This window comes from Gossypium arboreum, chromosome 10 (assembly GCF_025698485.1).
Source record: "Gossypium arboreum isolate Shixiya-1 chromosome 10, ASM2569848v2, whole genome shotgun sequence".
In the NCBI taxonomy this organism is placed as follows: Eukaryota; Viridiplantae; Streptophyta; class Magnoliopsida; order Malvales; family Malvaceae; genus Gossypium; species Gossypium arboreum.
Genome location: NC_069079.1, coordinates 6,387,241 through 6,405,798, shown reverse-complemented (window position 1 = coordinate 6,405,798; position 18,558 = coordinate 6,387,241). Strand labels below are relative to the sequence as shown.

At 31.3% G+C, this 18,558-nt stretch overlaps 2 protein-coding genes across 2 annotated transcripts; one reads left to right on the top strand and one right to left on the bottom strand.

Moving 5' to 3' along the window:
* Positions 1-8,451: 8,451 nt before the first annotated feature.
* Positions 8,452-13,501, top strand: LOC108474199 (uncharacterized). The gene is made up of 10 exons (XM_017776128.2): positions 8,452-9,072; positions 9,431-9,525; positions 9,752-9,819; positions 9,909-9,952; positions 10,156-10,233; positions 10,341-10,494; positions 12,077-12,232; positions 12,350-12,454; positions 12,845-12,910; positions 13,055-13,501. The coding sequence occupies exons 1-10, from the start codon at positions 8,777-8,779 to the stop codon at positions 13,151-13,153; spliced, it is 1,161 nt and encodes a 386-aa protein (XP_017631617.1). The 5' UTR covers positions 8,452-8,776; the 3' UTR covers positions 13,154-13,501.
* Positions 13,502-14,982: 1,481 nt separating this feature from the next.
* Positions 14,983-16,889, bottom strand: LOC108472518 (transcription factor MYB26-like). Its single transcript, XM_017774057.2, has 3 exons — positions 16,463-16,889; positions 16,144-16,273; positions 14,983-16,051 (listed from the first exon to the last, which is right to left on the bottom strand). Exons 1-3 carry the CDS (start codon positions 16,593-16,595, stop codon positions 15,256-15,258), a joined length of 1,059 nt encoding a protein of 352 aa, XP_017629546.1. The 5' UTR covers positions 16,596-16,889; the 3' UTR covers positions 14,983-15,255.
* Positions 16,890-18,558: the final 1,669 nt, after the last annotated feature.

Below are 18,558 nucleotides of genomic sequence, written 5' to 3'. Positions count from 1 at the left end.
CAAGGTAAATGTATCTATACTTGAAGTTCTTGAAATGATTGGTATGAAATTGAGTGATAAGTGCTAAAAATAACATATTTTAGTATTATCCTTAACGCTTTTTGGGGTGATTACTCGATGTTAATTGTGAATTTTATGCTCTTAATCCTTTAAATTCATGTTTTTTATGCTTAATAGAGCATTTGGGAGCAAAATAAGAAAAAAAGAGTGAAAATTGAAAAATTGAAGCAAGGTACAAAAGCCACATGGGCTAACCCATTCCACACGACCTAGCCACACGATCGTGTGACCCACACAGTTTACCATACGACCATCTGGTAAGTTATGTCGATTGCACGGGTTTACACTCTGAACTGTGGAAAATCACAATTTTTAAATTTTCGGGCATTCTAAGACGTATATATGACTAAAATAAGAAGATAGAAGGGAGTTATAAGAGAATACTCAAGAAAACAACTTGAAAACACCATTGAAGCCGACTTTGAAACAAATTTCCATCAAAATTGAATATTCCTAATTGATTTCTTAGGAAGTTATCATGAGTTTCTTTATTTCTTGCGATTATACTGTGTCTTGGATGTTTTTATTTTCAACCATGAACTAATTTTCTAAATACCTAGGGAGATGAACCTTATAATGGATTCTGTCATTTTATTTTTATTTTACACAATAAATACTTAACTTCTTCTTCTCAAGTGTGTGTGCTTAATTCTTGGTTTAATATTTCTAGATTATTAATTAATGTTTGATGTGCTTAAGTCGGTGGTTGAATAGACTCTGTTTAAGAGTAAATCTTGCGTAATTGAGTGGAGTTGCATGCAATCCTATAAATAGGACGACATAAATCTACTGGATTATAGTCAAATCTAATAGGGGAATCCATAGCAGGAGTTAATGCGATAATAAGGGTTTTAACTAGAAAGAAATTTCAATTAATCAAAAGAGATATTAGCATAATTTAGGAGTTAATGCTCAAAATAGATATTAGCATAATTTAGGGATTTCTACGGATCAATGTGCTAAGTAAAAGAAATTGCATAATTTATATTGATAGTAACAAATGAAATCTAAGCGAATTCTTTCCTAAGTATTGTTTCACTTCTTAGTTGTTAATCGATTGTTTTCCTGATTTGTTCTTTGACGTGTTAGTTAGTTAATTAATTTAGTTAATTTTATTTTTAATCTACCACTTGAATTATTCGGTTAAATAATAGAAAGACGGCAATTACTAATACTTTTAGTCTTCGTGGGAACGATATCTTTGCTCATTGTAGCTTTACTATTCATTGATAGGTTCACTTTCCTTAGTTAACTTTTTAGTTAGCTCTGTTGACATCATTGATCTTGTAAGTGATTGTAATCGAAATTATGATGCCATAATAATGATTCTATTGAATTAAGTATTGATGACAATTAATAATGATAATGCTCGATTAAACGGTGTCAGAAAGAATTACATGTATAGTTGACATGCCATAGGTTTAAAATTGATTACATTGTGTTTACTCCCGTATTCTAAAAGGATGGGAGAGTTCTTAAATTCACTAAGGGTCGAGAACAGTATTACAATGTCCTGAGGGTCGAGTACAAATTATTAGCTCAAATTCCCAAAGAGTCATGAGTGTATATTGATATAATGATCCGTGTACCTGTCCTTAAATTCAAAATCGGTTAGTAGGGGTAAATGAATGAAAATGATATGTGATTATATTATGAAATGCTATATGAATGTATATGTAAATGAAATATGGTCAAATTATGATAAATAAATTGTGGTTACTAGATATCTAAGTAGAGATGCGAATTCCCCTAGGGAACATCAATAATTTGAGAAAATGTATATTGAAACGATATAATGAAATGAAATCTTGTTTATTTCTGTGATATGAAAACTTGTGAAAATTGTAAGCCGGAATACCTTGAGGGTGACATGATAAAATAATTCATTATCAACTGTTTTTTTTTATGATAATGTAATAATTGATCAATAATGGCAATGTATCATAAAGAAAAAAAAAAGAAAATAGAACACGCAGAATTTTACATGAAAACCTCTTTTGGGAAAAAAGCACCGACAGATGATAAGAAAATTCGAATGATTACGAATACATCTATTTATAGGTTTAAAAACCTTATTCTAATCAAATATCAAATAGAGGAAGTAAACTTTTATACGGATTCCACTTGTGCAGCTTGTACCATACTGCGGGGGTTAAAGGTTGCAACTCCAGTCCAGTATTTTGCTTATTGGGGATCTACGATTGGCTGCGGCTTTCGCCCTTGTAAATCCCCTATCTTTCCACTTGTATTTTATTTTTAACAGGAATTAGGGTTACACAACTCTTGCATTGTACATCTATTATTTAAAGTTTTTATGTTTTGAATTCAAATTATATTAGCACCACTAAGTTTCAATACTCAGCATACGAATGTGTTTGTTTTCTTTCACAGGTGTCGAATAGGTGGCTTGCTAGTTAGTGTGTTTCCTGAAGCATCCAAAGCTCTACAACTCAGCTTAAACCATGCTTGTGTTCTTTTGTTTATAATTTTTTAAAGGCATGTACTTAGGTTAAATTATGAGTCTAATGTGTTGTTTTAGCCTTTTGGCATGTTAAGTTACGTTTTGGACCTATAAGGGTCTTAAACTTGAATTTTGGTTCCTTACAGAACTAGTCGTTTGTCTGGTACTTTCCAAATGGTTTTCCCTTTGAAGAGGAATAGTATTAACAGACATATTTGTCATCTAGCGTATCCTTCTCTGTCAACAGTTTTTAACTAACCTCTCTTATAATTGTGAATTGATTGTTGTGCCTATGCTTAACATTTAATGAACAACATTTCACTGAGCATTCTCTGGCGGCTCTTATTGGTGAATCCTTATTTGTGATCCTTGGATAAACCATATTTCATTCGCCTGTGCACTAGGCATCACTAGAGTGTCATCTTTCATGACTATTCCTTATGGGGTTACCACTCATATGCCCTACTGGCTTTCGTGAATATTATTCTAGCGGTCTTTTCCCACTTCTATTACGCTTCTCGTTCATTAGCAGATTCTTTCGACCCATTGGTTGACCATATCATGTTCATGATTCCAATTTCCTTCTAACCCTTTTCTCATTGTTTGCAGGGTTTCCCATGATTACTATCTTGATTATGCATCCATGTTTATTGTCCCAGCGAACTCTCTCATGCTGCCAAAATCAGGCTCTAGTCTTACGCAATATAATCACATGTTTAACGTCCTGATGGACTACTACGTGTTTAGTGTCCCAACGAACTATACTGGTTGCCATAACTCAACTATGGTCTTACACTCTGAAATCCCCATGTTTACCGTCCTAGTGGATTACCTATGATGTTGTAACGTCTTTCAGCTATGGTCTTACACAATATAACCTCGTGTTTACTGTCTTAATGGACTACCAAAGGATGCCATAGCATCTTTCAACCGTGGTCTTAGTCCTATTTACTATTTTGACGTAATTTTATATGATGCCATAATGTATTTCAGCCATGGTCTTACTCATTTTTATCATGATGCCATAACATCTTTCAGCTATAATCTTACTCATTTTGGCATATAGCCTCCGATCGGACCCATGGCCTAGTAATGATCTTTCTTATGTACTTTTCCCATTACATTCCATTCATTCCTCCATTTCATCGTTCTTAACATTGATGCTCGAACATTGCAATGTCCTTGGTAGCTAGTGTGACATTTTGAAAAAAAAAAAAACCTCACTTGGTAGCTATGTAAAAAAACTCGATGATGTTAACAATTGGACTTGCATTTTTAAAGTTGAAAAGTAGAAAAATTAAATTCACTTAAAAAAAAGAGAGAAAAATTTCAAATATACGAAAAGTATAGACTTGGAGCATATTTTAACCTTTTTTTAAATCAAAGACCAAGTTTCAAGCCTTATATAATTTATCTTTCTCCCCTAAAACTTGTAATGTTATAGAAAGTATATAGGTAAAAAGGCCTCTTCAGTCCCTCTCAAAAAAATTGAAGCAATTTAATTAATTATCAATTTCTAAAGTGAGTAACTAAGCACAATTAATCATGACGTTAATATCTTCTGTCAATTGTACATAATTTTGATTGATATAATAACAAATTTAGCCTTTAATGTTTACATATTTTGTCATTTTGGCCTTAATTCTAAAAAATTCAACAAATTCAGCCTCAATATTTATATATTTACACAAATGTTGCAGCATAAATTTGTTAAATTAAGACCAAATTGACAAAATGTGTAAACTTTGAAGGCTAAATTTGTTACATTAACATCGTGATTAATTATTCTTAGTTGCTCATTTTTGAAATCGACAGAGATTAAATTGATCTGATTTATTTAGGGGGATTAATTTGCTTAATTTCAAAATTGAGGAAGACTGGAGAAGTCTTTTTACCAAGTATATATTAATTTTCAATTCTTTTTATTATGCTATATGTGTTTTTGTTTTTATGTTTTTTTTAACATTTATCATAATCAATTATTACAAATACTAAATTAAATAATTAACTCAACCAATTAACTTTCTCACACATAATTTATACATATGAGGCTTGAATCTGGACGCTCAAGCCTCGAAATCTCAAAATCTTAATTTTACTATTTCAACTAAGACCTTATTGATAAATACGATATGTTACGTATAAATTATAAATATACATCTACATATATATCAAATATTAATAGAAGAAAATGAAAAACAACACATGTTTTTTTATTTTTCTGATATCTCCTTTGCTAAAAAGAAATTGGCAGAGATATAATAATGACCAAATTGGGAGAGATGAGAAAAGGACAATAAATAATATAATGAGGGAAATTTCTAAGGTCTGGTATACCTACTAATTTCTACTTACATTAATATAGTATTAATTACTTGGTGAAGGGAGTAAAATAAACCAAGGCACTGGAAACATATATGTGGGTGGATTGTTGAAGACTCTACACTGATTAAATGCTAAATTTAGCTCAGACACAACAATTAAGGATTGATTTTGAAATTCAACCAACACAATGATGACTCCGTATATTATGCCTTTGGGCTTGGGTGATATTATCTAAAAGATTAAAGTTAATTTAAGGTAGGTTTGGATAGATACTGTATTTATCTAGAGTTTATATAAAAATAGTGGTGACGGTAAAATTAAATATTATAGTATAAGTTAAAAAGTAAGCTAAATGTATTACACCACACCACCAATCTAAATCCACCTTTAGTACTATACTAACTTTGATATACTAGCTTTGATATCACTGCCTTAGAATCTTCTTTGTATATGTTTTCTTAGAGAAGAGTTGGGTTAAAGGTAAAATTTTTAAAATTCATATTTGAAAAAAAATTAAAGAAAGGTAAAATATTTAGGTTAATATATTTAATTATTATCTAAAATAATATAAAATATTATATTTATAAGTTTGATAGTAAGATAAATTTGTATTTTTAATGTATTTATTTTTGGCTAGTTAAGAAAGAAGTTGGAGTCAAATTATTACAAAAGGGACTAAATTGGAACAAAAAAAAAGAAGGGCTTGATTGAAAGATTAAAGATTCAAAGATGACTGGATAAAAATTGAAGGGTTGAAGATTTTTTTAAAAAATGACTGAATAAAGATAATCTTGTTACAATTCTATAATTAATTTAAATTCTAGTTTAAATTTAATTTTAAATTTTAAATTATTTAGTGATAATATTTAGAATTATTTAATGATAATATTTAGAAAAAATCTAACTAAATTTTAAAACTAAAAATATATATAAATACTTAGGAGCCCAGCCAATTAAACATACACTTAACTTTAGGCTTTAATAAATTTTTTTTTTTTTCTTTCCCATTACCTGCATTACTTTTCATTATGTCATTTTTCAATTCTTTTTCTTTTACTTTCAACTTTTGGTTTAATTTTCTTTTAAGGCCCTTTCCCTTTCCACTTTTCATAATTCTATTTAAATCATTTATTATGATTCTTTTTTATGATTAACTAAACTTTTTTTTTTAGCTTTTAACCCAGAAATTACTCTAACAAAACAAAACAATGGTGAGATTCGAACACGCTAAAAAAAAAAAACCTTTCAACGTAGTATTTTCTATCTCTTCGGTATATAGGATAGTACAGATTTGTCCTTTAAAGTTGATTCAGCTTTAATTCAAAAAGTGCAAGTTGGGTTGGAGTTGTTTGACGTATAGTTGGGAAGACGAATCGGCTCTGTTGTGTTCGAGTTCCCGCAAACAAATTAACATGGTCTAGGTGGGAAAAGCCAGTTGGATTCCGTCAAGGGAGATAGAGATTGGATTTAAACGACCCACGCTGTTGAGGCCAGGTCGTATTGGGATTGACTACATAAGGAAAAGTTGGCGATCGGGACGTTTTTGATCGCTATAATCAACTTATTGCTTGGAAGGGAAAATCTATTTCAAGAATCGATTTAAGATTGGAGTACACCGAGGCTAAGGTTAAGCTTAATTTTATTTTCTTAAATTTATTTTTACATTTTCGAATCTATTCTTATTTTATTTTATTACACTTCATATTTCTTTATTTTATTATCTTAATCAATTTAAACTCCCCATTTTTTTTATTTTTTTCAGCTCTAAGTCGTAGGCACGACTGTGGTCATGACAATGAATTTGGTCACAAGAAAAGGCGAAATTAGATAACTAGTTCCTACGGATTCGATCCTATTACTCTATATTTCAATTTATTGTTATATTTATCGTAGGAATTTATATTTGGTAGTTTCGACCTCGCTAAATATTAAAATTATAAAAATCATTTTAAAAACTAAGATATATTTTAATAAAAAACTTAATTTTTACCGATATACCAAACAAATTTACAATAATTATGAAATTCAATATTAAAAATTCAATTAATTTATTTTATTATTTAATTGGAATATTTTAATTTTATTTATCTTCCACAAAAGATATTCCTGTTTTAAAAAGTCATGTCTTCATAAAAGGTAACGTGAAGAGTGGAAGGCCAATACCCCCCATGTCTCTAACTCTAAGTAGGTGGACTGCCACACCCCAATTAAGTCAATTTACTCCATTAAACAATCTTCCATTATGTTTTCATAAAAAAAAAACTTTATTTTAATTTGGTACGTAGTAAAGCTGATGTTTATTAAACAATTAATGTAGTTCAATAAAACCAAGTACTAAACGACATTTGCTTACTTTAATCTTGTTTTAAATATGAAATTCAACACATTTGCCAATTGCATGCTTCTCACTTCATACCATTTACCCATAACCAAGTAACGCATCATCAGGTAGCCTTCAAAATCAATTAAGGTACAATATCTTTCAACAAATATTTTAATGTATTTGCCAAAATTATAAATTTTTGAATAAATCAAATTGATAAAAGTTTATGTTTTCGACATGAATTCGAACCTGTATTTTCATATATTCCATTCATAATATTGTATCGATTTTTTTTTTTTATAAATAATGATTTTCCGACAAAAAATTTGCATCCGATGGTATAAAAAGAAGAAAAGAGAAAAGACAACTTATAAGCTTAAATTAAAACATGATATGATTTTGTAAGAATGATGTTCTTTTGAAAGACTAATTTGAGCCTTTTGTTAATCTAACAGCGATTAACATTTCCTTACAGTGACAAGACATGATTATTTAGTACCATGATGTTTAGGACCAATCTCGAACCATGTGGAAATGTTAAAAAGGCAAAAGGCCTAATTTTCCTCTCAGTCCTATACTTTTTTAGCCCTTTTACTCTATTGATTTTATAATTAAACCATAGAAAGAATTCCGTTAAACTGGATTAAATGATATTTTTAAATAAAAAAATAGTCAACTAGGCAACGTTACATGCATGAAAGGCAAATAAAAATGTTGAATTTGAGATGGTAGAGTTTTCGATTCTAAGTATAAAATTACAATGTTTTTAGTACTATTTTACAAAAGGAAAATTTTCTATTTAATTTATTTTATAATTTATAAAATTTTAAATTAACAAATGATAAAATTATATTTTGACCCTCAAAAATGATAAAATTTTAATTTAATTTTTAAAAATTATAAAATATAAGCTATTAAAATAGTGAACTTATATTTTTATTATCATAAAGATATATAATTTAATTTTAGCCTAAAATTTTTATTTTTAACTTCGCCCTTGTTTCACAAGTTTTAAGTTAATGTTATGGTGAAATTTTATATTTTAAAAATGTCATGTGATCTAACTTAACAAAACTTTTTCAGTTTTTCAAATAAACTTTAATTATGAAATGAAAAGAAAAACTAAAAATTTTGGGATAAAAAGTAAAAGAATATACTTTCAAAAATAAAAGAGTAAAAGGACTAAAATGTTAAATTTGTAAAAGGTATAGGGACTGGAAGCAGAATTAGACAAAGTTAAAACTGCAACTTAAAAGGAGAGCGATTAACGCTTTACGACTTCCATGTATGGATGTAAAAAAAAAAAAAAAAGTCGCCATTAAAACGAAACCCAAAAAGAAAAAAAACTGTACCTTCTTCCCAGTTCCCCACCCTTGTTAATAATTACTAATATTTCTCTCTCTCTCTCAATCTCAGAAAGCCTTTTGATTTCTTCTTAAAATCTCTTCTTTTCTCTCTCTTTTTCTCAGTCTCCCGTTAGACCCGGTCTATCCATCTATATCTTATTTATCCAACCCATATTTCATCTCGTCTTTTTTATTTTTTTTTGGGAACCAAATCTATCTTTAGGGTTTTAATTCAATCATTCATTGTTATTTCACAAAGGAATGACGACTACTAAAAAAAACATGTTACCTCCTGGTTTGGTTAACAATCTCCAGGAAGTTCTTCTTAGCAGAAAAGGCGGAAACTCCAACACCAATAACGATGAACAACAACAAAAACCCGACGCCATTACTGATTCTACTGAGACATCTACTTCTGCTTCTGATGAAAACGACAACTCCAAGCCTGTCGTTTTGGTTACCAACGGTGAAGGGATTGATTCACTTGGCCTTGTTTATCTTGTTCAAGCTTTGGTCCGTTCTGGCCTCTACAATGTCCATGTTTGCGCCCCTCAATCGTGGGTTTTTTTTTTTTTTATTTCTTTCCTTGAAATTTCACAGAATTTTCTGATTCCTGGTTTGTTTTCGGCTTAATTTTTGCATTTTCTAATCTGGGTTCTCTCTAATTTTTTTATTTCTTGCTTTATTACCGGAATAGGAAACTATGCATTTCTTCATCTATAATAACTCTTTTGTTATGTATGCTTATCAATTCATATTTGGAAATGTCGGTTATAATAATTCCTGGCTTGTTATGTGTGCTTTTGTTTTTAGTAATTTGGATGTGTATTCTAATATATTTAATTTCCGTCTTCTTTTGGCTATTGAATTTAGTAATTTGCTGTGATTTATTAGTTTCTGAATGGATTGGTTTAGGGACAAATCTGTGTCTGGTCATTCCGTGACTGTCCGAGAAACAATTACTGTTACTCCGGCAGAAATCGATGGTGCCACTGCTTATGAAGTTTCAGGTGTGATTTGATTTTTGCATTTGTGATATTCAATTCCAGCTAAATTAAATATCTCTGTTTTCTTGAATTTGGGATATGAAACCTTACTATTGTAAGAAAGAACATTTAGGACCTTAATTTGTCACCCTTATTCTTTCACATATGTCTGCAAACTTGTCTAAATTTTAATGTTGGTTTGAGTTGACTTTGATCTTAATCAGCTTCAACAATGGTTTTCTGCTTTCAGGGACTCCTGTAGATTGTGTATCCTTAGCATTGTCTGGGGCATTGTTCTCATGGTCTAAGCCCCTGCTGGTAAGGCTTTCATCTTGTTGTCAATGAATGAAATTTTCGATTTTGTTTTGAGCATTGATTGACTACTATATTTTTCATAATGTATTCAGGTAATTAGTGGAATTAACCGGGGATCAAGCTGTGGTCATCACATGTAAGTCTTTGAACATGTTTGCACAATGATACTATTTGCTTTGACTTTCTTGATTGATTATTATAAGAACGATACCTTTAAGTTTCTCTTTGAATTTTCATCTCCTATGTGTAAATCTTTGCATGAATTCATGCATGTGTTTTGTAGTTTTATCTTGTTAGTTTACTATTAAACCTTTTTGGCTCGTGTTTGTAATATACCAGGTTTTACTCGGGTGTTGTGGCTGGAGCTAGAGAAGCACTAATGTCTGGTGTACCATCTTTGTCAATATCACTGAACTGGTGACTTACAAACTTGCTTACAAACTTGTTTACGGTGATTTAGTTTCTACTATTTTTCTCTTCACTTTGTGATTGAATTTTCTTTCCACTGTCGGGTACTCTTGCAGGAAGAGGGAAGAAAGCCAAGAAAGTGATTTTAAGGATGCGGTTGCTGTTTGTTTACCTTTAATAACCGCAGCCATCAGAGATATCGAAAAGGGTGTTTTCCCCAAAAGTTGTTTTCTAAGTATAGAAATTCCTACTTCTCCTTCAGCAAACAAGGTTTGTATTCCTTATTTTTGGGACATTAAATATGCCATAACGATGATGTGATGTAAGTTGAATATGTCTATCATGTTTAAAACGAGATGTAATAGGGCTTTTGTTCTTTATGTTAGGGTAATAATCTAAGTTGAATATGTGGGTATCTTTGCTTCCTTGACATGACCTCTTGCAATCTTGTTTATATAAAACCTTGTGAGGCAAATCGCATTGTAGCTGATGATAGTAGTTGATGATAATTTTCTTAGGGTGTTGAGAGTTCTTGTTTTTCGACCGTCTATTGTCCTTCTAGTGTTAGGAGAGGCGAAATTTTCGTGTTGTTATCATCATAAAGAACAATCTTTTGTAAGAGCTGATGAAGAGGACATTTCCTTATTCCTTGGAGGAATAGATTTCTTTCATCTATTTGTATAAGTGCTAGTCATATTGGGTTCAAATTATTGGGCAATTTTGGAATCACTCCATCTCTTCCTTTAATTTCTTAGATTTTGAGACACAAGCTGCAGAGTATGGTTACTTTCTAAATTATAGGTGAATTTTCATTCCTTTTGAATCATATCAAAATGCCAGATGTTCCTAGAAACAGCAATATTGAAGGTTATTATACTAGGGTCATGCCTTAAATTCCTAAGAGAATTGACATTCTTAGAAAGCGTCATGGTAGTATATGATCTGGTGGTAGGAAGTTTCTGGTCATGCTCTTTGTTGACGAATTAGAAGTTTCCCTGATGCAATTTCCCTTTTAAAAGATCGGCCGCCAACTGACTGACTGAAATTGTTTTTGAAAATGCGAAGCTTCAAGCTGAAAACATCCCAACTTTTGAACAGAAGCTTCACGGAAAGGCTCTAAATCATTAATCATCTCTGGGAGGAAGCTTGCTCATGGTAGTTGTATGTTTTATAAAAAAAAGTACATTTAAACAATCCAAGTTCCAAATGTTGTATTGACTTAACTGTGCAGTTTTGGGTTTTGGATTCAGCACCTGATATTTAAATCCAAGTTATGTCCAAATAGGCATATGGCCTTCGAAGTTTGATGTCCTTTGGGGTAAAGCTTTAGGACAGTCTAACATGACTATGACTTTTTTTTTTGGTTCTTTCTTTATCAAATCTCATGCATCAATTGTTCTGGTTTGGAGCTTGTGACTTGTTAACTTCATAAAACATTCTGAAGGATGATAAATTCGTATGATTATGACTTATGAAGTTAACAAGACACGAGTTCCAAACCAGAACAATTGATGCATAAGATTTGATAAAGAAAGAACAAAAAAAGTCATAGTCATGTTGCTTCACACGCAATTGATATTCTCTTTTTGCCGTAATTTATGAACTTGCGCATATCAGCTGCTTGCTCCCTTCCCCTCTTTCACTTTTATGTATCAATATTTTTTTCATCGTTCTGGTAATGATTACTGTGCATAGCAAGAAGGTCAATGTGCATATCCTCCTAGAAGGCTTACATTTTTGGATCTTTGATATTGAAAACAATATGTAACACTATATTTGTTTCTTTCCGGTAAGTGATTTTGACTAGTCTTGTCCTCCATATATGCTTTGCTTATTCATTCATATATGGCAGGGTTTTAAATTGACCAAGCAAAGTATGTGGAGATCCGCACCAAATTGGCTTGCTGTTTCAGCTAATCGGCATCCTTCTTCTGCTGCTCATTTCATGTCTAATCAACAAAGCCTTGGGCTCCAACTTGCACAGCTTAGTCGAGATGCATCTGCTGCTGTAAATTTTTTTCCGCCCTTATATTGCATCATTTCTTTATATTAATCTCTTTAATGGGACTTTCAATTATCTTTTTCACTATTCACTGATGATCATGCATATGCATATTTTCTTTAGGGTGCTGCTCGCCGCATATCTGCGCAAAGGCAGAATGTGGAAGTAGAGTCGGTTGGGGCTATTAAATCAGATACAAATAAAGTGAAAAAGTACTTTCGACTGGAGGTATGTAAAATTCCAACTATGGAATCTGAAAGTTTCTTAATTTCCATGAAACCAAATTTATGCTTTTGTAGTTGTGAAGCTGAGAACAAGAAATCCATTATTATCTTCTTTTCTACATGTTTTCTGGTTTCAGTAATATATTTGAACATTTCGATAAAATCAGGTTGCATATGCATCTAAAAAGTTTAAAAACTATGCTTTTGGTTTTACTAATTTTTACTTTCTCTTTCGTTAATCCTTTTCTGTATCCGTGAATGCCTATTTTCAATGTTTCTCCAAAATATCTTATATCATCTGGATATGAGTACAAAGATACGACCTTCCAAATGTATGGAAAACCTTGCAACAATTTGAGTGTACCCATGTCAGATGCTTGCCCGTATTTTGCAGTTTATAAATAAAGAACAGGAAGAAGCAGAAGAGTATTTGGATTTCAAGGCCCTTGACAACGGATTTGTAAGTTGTCATTCAATCATGCAATAGTCTTAAGGATTTCATTTTCAAGATTATGAAATCGACCTCTATAAGCACAAACTGATTCCAATATGTTCATTTGGTTCATTCATTTTCTTTTTCCTGCTTGAAATTATAAAATTACAGGTTGCAGTAACTCCCTTCTCACTTTGTCCACAAATCGAGGTGGACATTCAAACCGCCGCATCAGATTGGATCTCCAGTGCACTTCAGGTGGAGCAATAGAACCCTGGGAAGACCAACAAAAAAAATCTTAAATCAATCAATTTGTATACAACCGCAGGAGGCATTACATTTAGTCATCAATTGAGTTTGTGCTTCTATTAATTTCCATTGAAATGCTTGTTCTGTATTTTCCCTGTTCATTTTTTCTTCTAGGGGTTCCCAAAATATCATTAACTCGGGTGTCTGTCTTTTGTTCTAGCTGTTTGTTGATACAAGGAAATAGCATGGTCTAAATTAAATATGACCATGTTCTTTCTGCAAATTCTTCATGTTGTTGTTGTGGGGGCTTTTCATGTAATATGGTCTTTTGATTTGTTGCAAATTTATGTGAATGTTTCTAGGCCTAAATGAATATTGTTGTTCTTCATATTGCTGTTGTTCATAATTAGAGGCATAGGCAGTAGTAAAAGGCTCAAAGGCCATATAATATGGGCCCCTACCACTTCGGCCGAGCATTGATGACATCAATCAAAGTATCAGTCGCCAAGTTGGCCTGCTTCGACATTTGCTATATTAGTGTCAACCCACTAGCGTCTCAGCCAAATCTGTTTTGTACCCATTTTCTTTCAATAAAAAAATATATGGAGTGAGTCTATTCTTTTATTAAAAATTTGAGATATTCCTTTGTATAACAAGTACTTGATCTAATATTGTAAAAATTTTATAGAATATAATATAAATCATGGTGCCATCAGAAGTAAAAAAAAGAAATAGTGGTGAATATGTAATTTCCTTGATTTTTAATTTAAAATTGTAAAAGGCATTAAATTATTATTAATTAAATATTTTTAGTTTTCTTGAAACATGCGGGGATGAAATCACAAAATCCTTTATATTTAAAAAAGATTTATTGTTCTTTAACTCATACATAACTATCTATACTTCTATACTTCTTGACTGAGTTGATGTTATAAACTAATTAGAATGATAAAAGGAACTCTTGTTTAACATAATAAATCTATTATTTTGAGGGTAATTTTGTGTTTAATATTGAAAAATATATATATACACAATAAAATTTGAACACTTTACAATTCAACCAAAGTCATATTTGTTATTTATACTAACAATTTATAAATATATTTGTTAAATAATTATGTTTTCACTCACATCATAAGTGTTATAATCTTGTATTATTTAAATATATGTAATAATTATCTGTTTATTTACTTTTAAAAGACTCCAATACTAATGCCAAATAACTATCCTTCAAAATAACATATATAAGTTGTAATTCTTTTTGGACTTACATGGAATTTTTTAAAATAAAAATATAATGAGTTAAATTATATATATTAAATTATGGTACACCTCAACGTGAGTAAAAACAAATTTATGTAATAAATATATCAACTAAAATTTTACATAAAAATAAAATAATGGTTTTAGCGAAAAAGTTACAAATCTCATTATAATTGAGAATTTTATTTTATAAAAAAATGCCATCGTAATATAATTTAATTTGCATATACTTATATTTAAATTAGCTCTAATCCTTTATGCTCTCCCTCTGTTCCAAAAAGTTTAAAACAGCTAAGGACCTTAAAAGTTCATAAATTACCAGTTACTATATGTGTATACCCTACACATTGATCTTCAGTATTCTCAGCAATTCCTAAAACCTAATATATATGTGTGTGTGTATATATATATATATATATATATATATATATATCAACCACCTAAAATGTATAAATATGAAATATTTTCCTACAGTTTTAATGTCCCCTTCACCTACAAATGAGAGAGAAAGAGAAAGCTAACACTACATATTATAGAGGAATTCTCTAGAGAGAGAAGAAGAAGAAGAAGAAACTGATACACAAATATATTCTGGAAGAGTAATATGTGAAATGAATAACCTACATATTTATTTATGGAACATCATCAAGATAGCATTATCCTCGCTGAATATCTGAATTACTAACATTTAGTATTTGATTTTCTCTCATATAAATGACCGATCCTGCATTTTACATATATATTTTTATATATATCTTATGCATATATAATATATTATATTTCAAGAAAATAAATGCTTTTACCTAGCTAAATCCACTCCAAATTATAATATAAGATGTGATGAAATCCGCCATGCCTGTCTAAGGGTCCCAGCTGCTTGAAGGAAGATTAGGGTTTGTCAAATACTGCCCGCTGGATAATGCCGATAAGGACGATGATGATGAAGATGAGGGTATCGATGTGATGATGGTATCAATGTACTCCATCTGGCTTGCCCCCACCTGCATGTCATGTGCATAGTTTGAACCGGCAGGTATCGGGGGGAAACATGAGGATAGCCTGGAGACTAGTGGGTCGATATTGTTTTCTAATGAAACCGATGGTGTTTGTGGGATGTTGCACACCATGTTCCCTTCAAGGATTTCACAGAGTTTCGGCACTGTTGGAGGACCCATTAACGGATTGTCGAAAGGTGGATTCATAAGCTTGTCACTTACAAAGTTTTGAGCTGCTTCATTGTTGAAAACTTGGACTTGATGGTGTTGATCATCATCTTGATCATGTTGAGGTCCAAAGGGTAATGTCCATGCAGGGTCGAAGGAAGCAGTATTTGAAGGGGGTGGTGGTGGTGGGAGCATTGGTGTCAAGGGGAAATGATGGTGAACCAAATCTGCATGGTGACCGAAACTTTGTAGAACAGGTGCTGTGGGGGAAAGATAAAGCTGGTCTTGTTGACCAGCGAGGATCAAATTAGGGTTTGCATTTAGAGAGATGAAACCAGCTTCCTCCGTATGGTTTGAGCTATGAACATCAGCGAACGAAGCCAAAGCTGGGACATGATCATGGGAGATTAGCTTCTTCTTGATACTTGAATTCCAAAAATTCTTCACTTCATTATCAGTCCTTCCAGGTAGATGCTTTGCTATCTGTGCCCATCTGTTTCAATATTTTTTTAAAAGAAGACAATGATTATTACAATGATTATGAGTCAACAAAATTCCATAATAATGAAAAAAACATTGAAGAACCTGTTGCCTAGAATACTATGGAGTTCAATGATGAGAGCTGCTTCTTGTGGTGAGAAACTCCCACGTTTCAAATCAGGTCTTAAGTAATTTATCCATCTTAATCTGCAGCTCTTTCCACATCTTTGCAGGCCTGTATAATTTAAAATTAACAACAACAACAAAAAAAAAGAACAGCAACAAGGAATCAAATGTAGTTGGTATTTGAAGTTATATTGTCTGCAAAAAAACAAAAGGTTAGAAAAAAAAACTAGTGCAATTTAGATTGTAAAACAAAGAAAAAAAAAGGGTTATGATTATCATTTATTATGAATAAAGAAACCTGCAAGTTTAGGGACTGAACTCCAGCAACCATGGCCATAGGTTGTAATATAGTTGATCAGTTTCTCATCTTCCTCTGGTGACCATAGTCCTCTCTTCACCTTCTGCTTGTTGCAACAAGAATGGTGCCCCATTTTTTTTTTTTCTTTTCTCTCTAGAGAATTTGATTATCTTAAAAGCGAAAAATAGAAAAGCATATAAGAAAGAGACAGACAGAGAGAGAGAGAGAGAAATTCTATATGGTGAAAAAAAAAGACGAGAGACCAAAAGCCCTAGAAATTTGATTACAAGAAAATGTGAGAAAAAAATTAACTTTGAAGGGAACTGATAAGAAAAGTACAGTGAGGAGGGGGGTGTGAATTTAATGTAGGGACTGTACCAATGGTGGCCCAGTTAGGGTTTGTGGGCAAAAGGCTAAAAACTGCAGTATGAACCTGTAAGAGTTGTATGGCTTATAATGGGATCCTCCTTGCCATGGGGGTACCCAGTACGCGTGGCACACATGCAGTTCGATGGGACCCAATGTTTTTCAACAGGTCCCACTTTGGACTTATCGACTTAATGTAAGAATCAAACTTGTTGAAATATATATACATTGGCTGATGAAAATTATTCTGACATTCTGACCTTCCAATCCCATACTAGCATTTTTCCTATGGTTTTTCAAAATATTCAACTCTCTCATCACTGGGAGTTTTGTTTTAATAATGAGGTCACCTGATCTGACGGTTGTGATTGTATCAATATGTTTTTCTTGATGTGATCTTTTGTGGGTCACCATTGGATCACTGAAACATTAAACAGAAAACCACCTTCCCTATATATAAAGGTAAAAATAAAATTTTATGGATTGACAGCAAAGGTTTGTAAAACTGTCCCACCATAGATGCTTTGTTATTCTGTGCTAAAAATGGATTTTAAGTGTTTGAAAAATTGATAGTATCATTTCACATTCAATTGGTTATTATTACCATTTTACTCCTTTCTTCTATACATGACTTAACTTTGCATGTAATCAACCACCACATTCAAAGCCATGCAAAGTTATATAATATATGTTTTAACTCAGTTTCATATCTAATTAAACAATTCGTCGTTGCTGCATGCTAGCTACCTAAGCTTGCTTCAACTTCAAAATCACACTGCTTTCTAAATTATCATTATCATTAAAGGACTCCTACTTTTCATTCTTTTTTCTTTTTTTTTTTCACTTAATATTATATTAATTAAAAGTCTGGTCAGTCAATGTCTAGACGATTCTTTAGTCATTATTTAATGATTTATTTTTACTAATATTAAAAATAAATCATTTTTTTTTATTTGGAAATATCATGGACAGCACATGCTACTATTATTTATCAGTTACTTATCACGTTTAAAACTGGTGAAAAGAATCTCGAAATGAAAGCCAAATTATTGATTGGCATCTAAGCAATGGAAGACAGCCAAAACTTGATGAATTAGTAATTATGCCTTAGGGACCATATATTATATTTATATTATCCGGACAATCAATTTATCTTTGATGCATATTAATAAATTAATAAATTATAATTACAACTTAATTGTACGACATAATATGAACAATAAAATAAATAAATATATATATATATATATATATATATTTACAAACTTATAACTTATTTATTTATATCAATATTGAGCTTACTTATTACTATTGAACTGAAAAATTAATGCAAATCTCTTAACTTTTGTTGGATCTCTGGACAAGATTGGCCACCTTACCATGAAAAATGTAAACATAAATTCAAAAGTAGATGCTTAAATCAAATTTACTTTATTTTTATTACCTAAATTATTAATTTTCATTGGTGGGTCATATATACATACCCAAAGAGAGGTTAATCACTCGAGAATGATTAGATTATATAATTATAAGGAAATAGCTTCTTGGTTCTTAGAAAGAGTGTGTCCTTAAGACAGGGATTAAATCAAGACAAAACCTAAAATTACATATTATACACGTATGATCATGGTTTTGATATGATAGAAGTGGGTCACCTAGTACAAATGCATGCTGGTCTTTCCAATTTCCAAATTAAAAGCAGAATATTTTTCCAGGATGAAGAAATCATT